At 54.0% G+C, this 6,473-nt stretch overlaps 1 protein-coding gene across 1 annotated transcript; it reads left to right on the plus strand.

The window, feature by feature from the left end:
* Nucleotides 1-2,281: 2,281 nt before the first annotated feature.
* On the plus strand, nt 2,282-4,062 carry HOXA13 (homeobox A13). Its single transcript, XM_004604255.3, has 2 exons — nt 2,282-3,200; nt 3,818-4,062. The coding sequence occupies exons 1-2, from the start codon at nt 2,282-2,284 to the stop codon at nt 4,060-4,062; spliced, it is 1,164 nt and encodes a 387-aa protein (XP_004604312.3).
* Nucleotides 4,063-6,473: the final 2,411 nt, after the last annotated feature.

A 6,473-nucleotide genomic window follows, 5' to 3' on the forward strand; every position in this document is an offset into this window, starting at 1 on the left:
AGCAGGGCGGAGGCAGAGAAGAAGAGTCTGTAAACACCGCCCCAAAACTCCACGAAGGCAGCATAAAAAAAAAAAAAAGAAAAGAAAAAAAGCCGAGGAACCAAATGGGAGCCAGAAAAAAAAAAAAAAAAGAACTCCAAAGGTAAAAGGCATAGAGCGAGGTGGGCCTTGTACAGCACAGGGGGTCCTGAGTCTCCGGGCTTGCAGTTCGCACACTGGCTAGACTGCAGCTTTCAACTTGACCTTGGCCTCTAGCCGTGTCTGACCCGTATGTAAAACAGCACTCAAGTCCTCAGGAACAGGGGCCTCAAACCCTACCCACTCTCTTTGTCACTGCGAGTTTTACAATGGCTCTTGGAGGATGAAAGGGGGGGGAGAAGGGGCTGGAAAGTAACACAAAAATCAAGTCTCTTTGGAGGCCAGTTCCTTAGTCTGCAAATGGCCAGAGGAAGGAGGCAAACTGGGGGTAAATCAATATTTACCTGGATCTACTAAAACGACTGAAGGGAACAGACACAGACACACTGGGAATGTGTACCGTGTATGATGGGGGGGGGGGGAGCGTCATAGGAGGTTTTATTGGTTTGCACATACATTGGTAAGAGCAGAGCCCAGAACAGGGAGGATAAAAGCCGGAACCCAGCAGAGTCGGTCAAACACGGCAGGAAGACCAAGGGTCTTACTGCAAAGACTGGGCCAAAGGGAGAAGGGCAGGGTATTTTTGTGCCCTGTGCCCTGGGCTTAGAACTGAGTGTGCCAGCTGGGACCAAAGGGAAGTTCCAACCCTGGAAACTCCCCGCAGGTCCACCTCGGGTGGAAGAGATCCAGCACTAGCCTCATCCCGCACTGTTCCCACGGAATACACCCACTTTCACTTTGAACCCCTTGCTGCCCTTCTGGGCATCTGACCAGTACACAGCCTGCAATATTGGAAGTGCAAGTATGCGCCCCCAGAGGAGCAGGACCCCAAGGACCTCTCATCAAGATCTGGGGACTGCTGGACTTGCAGCACGAGGAATATTTTGGGACTCTCGGGAAAGGGCCACACTTCCCGGACAGAGAGGCGCAGCTTCTCCAAACGCGAGCTCTTAGACAGAGGGCCCGGCACCCTTTTGCAGGCTGGAGACAACACTCCCCTAATTCTCCGTGTGAGAAAGGCATAAAGTGACCCCAAAGAACCCCTCTCCGCAGTCTCCAAAAGGCAGTAAAGTAGAGAGCGCCCAAGTGTCTGGAGAATCAACGCTGGCCCATTCTGTATGGGCCCCAAGAACGGGAAGTGAAGGACGTTCACGTCCCAAGCGGCGCCCAGTCGGGGCATGTTTTTCTAAAACTTCCAGAACAGGTCCCACTCCAAGCCCCCTGAAGCTGCGGGAATCCGGGGGCGACAGGCCGGTGGATGGAACGTCCCCATCCCAGACTCCTTCAGGCTCTTCCTGGGGTCGTGAAGAACAGTGCATGGGGTGTGAGTGTGTAATCAAGATCCGTCTGCGTCCGTGTGTGTCGGGGTGGGTGTGGTGGGTCTCTCAGAGTCTGGTAGCCTAAGAGAGAGCGCGTGTACGGAGCACAGGATAGGGGCTCTCCAGGACAGCCCCCAGTTTTCCGGGGCCCACGACCCGGGCGCATCCGCACGAAGAGACGGCAGCAAATGCCGCAGCAAATGTCTCCCTGGGTCGATCGCGACGCGGCGGACGCCGAAAGCGCCGGGGTCTGTGCTGGGGTCGCGCTGATGCGGAAAGCTGAGCGGCATTCTGGAACGCAAACCGGGCCAGAATCTCTCTCCACCCGGCGCCCACCTCCCGCCAGCAGCACCCCGCTGTCCCGAAAATAGCCCAGCTCCTCAGGCCACGGCCGAATTACCTGACCCGTCCCTACTGTCCTCAAGTCGCAGCCCCAACGCACGCCCGGCCCCCTCCCCTCCTCGCGAAGCCGCGGCGGCCCCGCGGGGGTCGTCCCGAAGGCAGCGCGGCTCGCGCGCGCCCCACCCGCTGGGCCGTGCGCCCCCACCCGCCCGGAACCCGCCTCTCCCGGGGTGCCGGGTGCGCGGCCTCGCGGCGGGCGCCGGCGCTGGGGACCGCGAGCCGCCGGCCCGGGAGCCGCCCGCTTTGCATACGCCGGGGGCGGAGCGGGGGCCGGGCCGGGCCAATGGGCGGCCGCCTGGCGCGACCCCGCGGGGCGCGATCCGCCCCCCTCGCTCGGGCCCCGGCCCCGCGCCGCGCGCTCTTCACTTCTTGGGGGCTTTTTAAAACAGCGCCACTGGGGTCTTCTCCATGCGGCTCGGGCTATGACAGCCTCCGTGCTCCTCCACCCCCGCTGGATCGAGCCCACCGTCATGTTCCTCTACGACAACGGCGGCGGCCTGGTGGCCGACGAGCTCAACAAGAACATGGAAGGGGCGGCGGCGGCCGCGGCGGCGGCGGCGGCGGCGGCGGCGGCCGGGGCCGGGGGCGGGGGCTTCCCCCACCCGGCGGCCGCGGCCGCGGGGGGCAACTTCTCGGTGGCGGCCGCCGCCGCCGCCGCCGCCGCCGCCGCGGCCAACCAGTGCCGGAACCTGATGGCGCACCCCGCGCCCCTGGCGCCCGGCGCCGCCGCCGCCTACAGCAGCGCGCCCGGGGAGGCGCCCCCGTCGGCCGCCGCCGCCGCCGCCGCCGCTGCCGCCGCCGCCGCCGCCGCCGCCGCCGCGTCGTCCTCGGCCGGGCCCGGGCCCGCGGGCCCGGCGGGCGCCGAGGCCGCCAAGCAGTGCAGCCCCTGCTCGGCGGCGGCGCAGAGCTCGTCGGGGCCCGCCGCGCTGCCCTACGGCTACTTCGGCAGCGGCTACTACCCGTGCGCCCGCATGGGCCCGCACCCCAACGCCATCAAGTCGTGCGCGCAGCCCGCCTCGGCCGCCGCCGCCGCCTTCGCGGACAAGTACATGGACACCGCCGGGCCCGCGGCTGAGGAGTTCAGCTCGCGCGCCAAGGAGTTCGCCTTCTACCACCAGGGCTACGCTCCCGGGCCTTACCACCACCACCAGCCGGTGCCCGGCTACCTGGATATGCCAGTGGTGCCGGGCCTCGCGGGTCCCGGCGAGTCGCGCCACGAGCCCCTGGGTCTGCCCATGGAAAGCTACCAGCCCTGGGCGCTGCCCAACGGTTGGAACGGCCAAATGTACTGCCCCAAAGAGCAGACGCAGCCTCCCCACCTCTGGAAGTCCACTCTGCCCGGTAAATGGCTCCCCCGTCTCAGCCCCGGGCCTTCGGATCTGCTCTTGCGTCTGCGCCCGTCCCCGACTCACTCCGGTAGACCCCAGGCTCGGGAGCGCGCGCGGGCCTTGCCCCGAGAGGCACCGCATCCCCAGGGGCCCGACCCTGGCTGGCAGGCGCTGCCCGCACGGTAGCCAGGCAAGGGATGGCTGGGACGCAGAGTTTCTGGGGACCCCGACGGGCTTCCTTCTGCGCCCCGCCCTTCCCCATCTTCTTGACGTCGACTTATGGATGGGAAATTGACCTGGACACGCTTTACCAAATTGCCCCGCATTCGTCCTCTCCAAAGTGGTGTAGAAGAGGGGTTCCCCCAGACGGTCTGGGCCGTTGGGCCGGCCAGCTGAGCGAATTTGTGCCTGCAGGATGACTCGGCTGGGGTGGCCCCCGGAACCCTGGGCGAATTCATTGCAGAGCAGAGCGAACCGCCCTCCTTCCCCCATGGACCCTCTAGGTTTGGGCGGAAGGGCCCCGGCCAAGGGCAGTGGGGCGCTGGTAGGCGGGTGGTTCAGACCCGAACCATCGCGTGTCCTGGCCTGGGTGTGATCGCTGTGTAACTTGCCTTCTTCCCTATCTTCCAGACGTGGTCTCTCATCCCTCAGACGCCAGCTCCTACAGACGGGGCAGAAAGAAGCGCGTCCCTTACACCAAGGTGCAATTAAAAGAACTCGAGCGGGAATACGCTACAAACAAATTCATTACCAAGGACAAACGGAGGCGGATATCAGCCACCACTAACCTTTCCGAGCGGCAGGTTACAATCTGGTTCCAGAACCGAAGGGTCAAAGAGAAAAAAGTCATCAACAAACTGAAGACTACTAGTTAATGGATTAAAATGGGAGCAAGAGTGCAACTTGAAGAACCCCTTCAGAACTCGTTTCTTGGCCCAGATATTGATTGTAAGGCTTAATAATAAATGAAGAATGGGAAGGAGAAAGAGAGAGACTGTCATTTCACCCTCCTGAGGGGATCTTTCTCCTTAGTGGAATCTACAACTCTTTTTCAGAACTCTAAGAAATGGCAAAGATTGCCAATTCTCCTCCAAGCCCTTCCAGACCGTTAACTGACAAACTCTAGAGTCAGACGTCAAACCCCAAAGACGCAATTTCAGATAAATTGCAAATATACTGAAATCTTGTAAGTATTTATGTGACCATTATATGGGAGGACACCATGCTATGATGGCAATAGTTCAAAAGTTGGTCACAAAACAAGAGGCTGTTGCTAAAGACCTGCCTGTCCTTTGGATGGCCACCGCTCACCCCTTTGCATGTTAAGTGACTGCTCAGGTAAATCTCTGAAATTCCTACCATTGTATGTTCTGGAAAAACGTGTCATGCATAGATTTAGATGGAGGAAGAGAAAGAGGCACTGAAATAATGATCTTGGACTGTTTACTTTGAAGGGGGGAAGGGAGCAAGCCTTTTCCAGGAGGGTCATTTGTCTTGGAAGTAAATACAGCCAGCTGAGTCTTTGAGGCTAAAAGGGACCCCCCCCCAGCTTGGAAATAGCCTTTTGATCATAATTTCTAGTTGCCTAAAACTGTATTGTGTGTGGCTGGACTCTCTTCTGCCCAGTATAATTTACTTCCAAAAGATTTGAGATCTTTTTTAAAAAATACAGTAAAAGTATCAAAATGATTCCCAGGATTCCCTTTATGTCAGATACCCTGAGAAACCCTGATCAGGGTGAACATCGGTTTGACACAATTAGTTTTCAATTTAAGTTGGTAGTTTTCAATATTTACCAAAATTGTTGCTGGAGAAATTATTCCTTCTTTTTTTTTTAAGATTAGAAAAATTCACAGCTGCAATCCATTGCCCTGGAACATTTAGATGTTTACATTCTCTATTTGGATCTACTAAGGTATTAGTATTTTCTCCTTGTTCATTGTACTCTGAGACTTCATTAGGAAGTTTAGGGCTCCCCTTCTCACAGCACACTTTTAATCAGCAGTTATTTCAGTCCGTACATTCATTTTGTTCATAGTCACTATAAAATGCTATCTTGTAAATAAAAACAACTCAGCACACTGTGAAAATGTATTTGTGCACCTGCTTTTCAAATATTTCTACTAAAAGTAATAATAAAAACGTTAGATCTATAGATAGTAATATAGTGTATTAATTATCTTAATAAAACAGTCACTGCAATTAAAATCTGAAGAAAATAATTATTATTTTCCTATACTAAACCCTATACCAAAAGAAAAGGAGCAGGTTTGTCCTATGCAAACCAAAGGGACATTACTTTCTATTATTATTCAGTGCTTATTAAATTTTTTTTGCTACAAATTTTTAAGCAAATGGAGAAATCTCTCATAACTAAAATCTTAAAAATTAAAATAAGGGCTTGAAGAAGGTTAAAATATCAGGTATTCTGAAAGAGAGACTGAAAAAGAAAGGAGAAAAAGAGAGTATAATTCCCAGGCTTCCTCTGGAAAATGAAAACCAGTTGTCTAGTATCAGGGATGCCGAGGCTGTCGTATTTTAAATTCTGCCTTTGGGTCTGCATGTGTCTGAAATGGGAGGTTTTGATATTTGCCGAAATGACAGGAGTAGAAAAGGCCTTAAACCTTGACCTTGACCAAAAAAAAAAAAAAAAAGACAATTTGTGACCTTGACTTTTGACAGCTCATGAATTGGCCTCAGCTGGATTAGTAGATCAAGGGCGCCACCTCGCGTTGACAAGATTCCTTGTAATTCTTCAGCTTCAAGGGAATCAGGTTTTACCTCCTTGACTCCCTTGACTCCCTGTTTTAGAGATTTAGTACTCATTTCTTTGACTCCACATGGAGCAAATTTGAATATATGTAAGTTATACAAGTGCCTGTATATATGTTGATATATATCATATGTGTATACATGTATGCATTTGCATATCAGTGCTTGTGTGTGCTTGTATATGTATCTGTAGAATCTGTACAGATAGAATATCATTAATTACTGATAACCCAAGATTTTGTTATTTAAAGTGATTTTTAGAGGTGAGGTACAAAATGTACTTCACATATGAAGTCTTGCTTCTTTTCTTGAATGGCGGAAGTTCGATTTATCTTCACAATGCCTTGCTCTCTCCATCCGAGTTGTATAAATTTGCTTTAAAGCTACACATAGTTTTGGGGACCGTCTAAGAGGTGTTCTTAAATAACCACTCTTTCCCTGCTCTTACCCTCCAAGGTGGTCTGCCATCCTAATTAGAGCTATTGGGTAGTGTATACGGCAAATAAAACGTTTC

Source organism: Sorex araneus, chromosome 1 (assembly GCF_027595985.1).
Source record: "Sorex araneus isolate mSorAra2 chromosome 1, mSorAra2.pri, whole genome shotgun sequence".
Taxonomy (NCBI): Eukaryota; Metazoa; Chordata; class Mammalia; order Eulipotyphla; family Soricidae; genus Sorex; species Sorex araneus.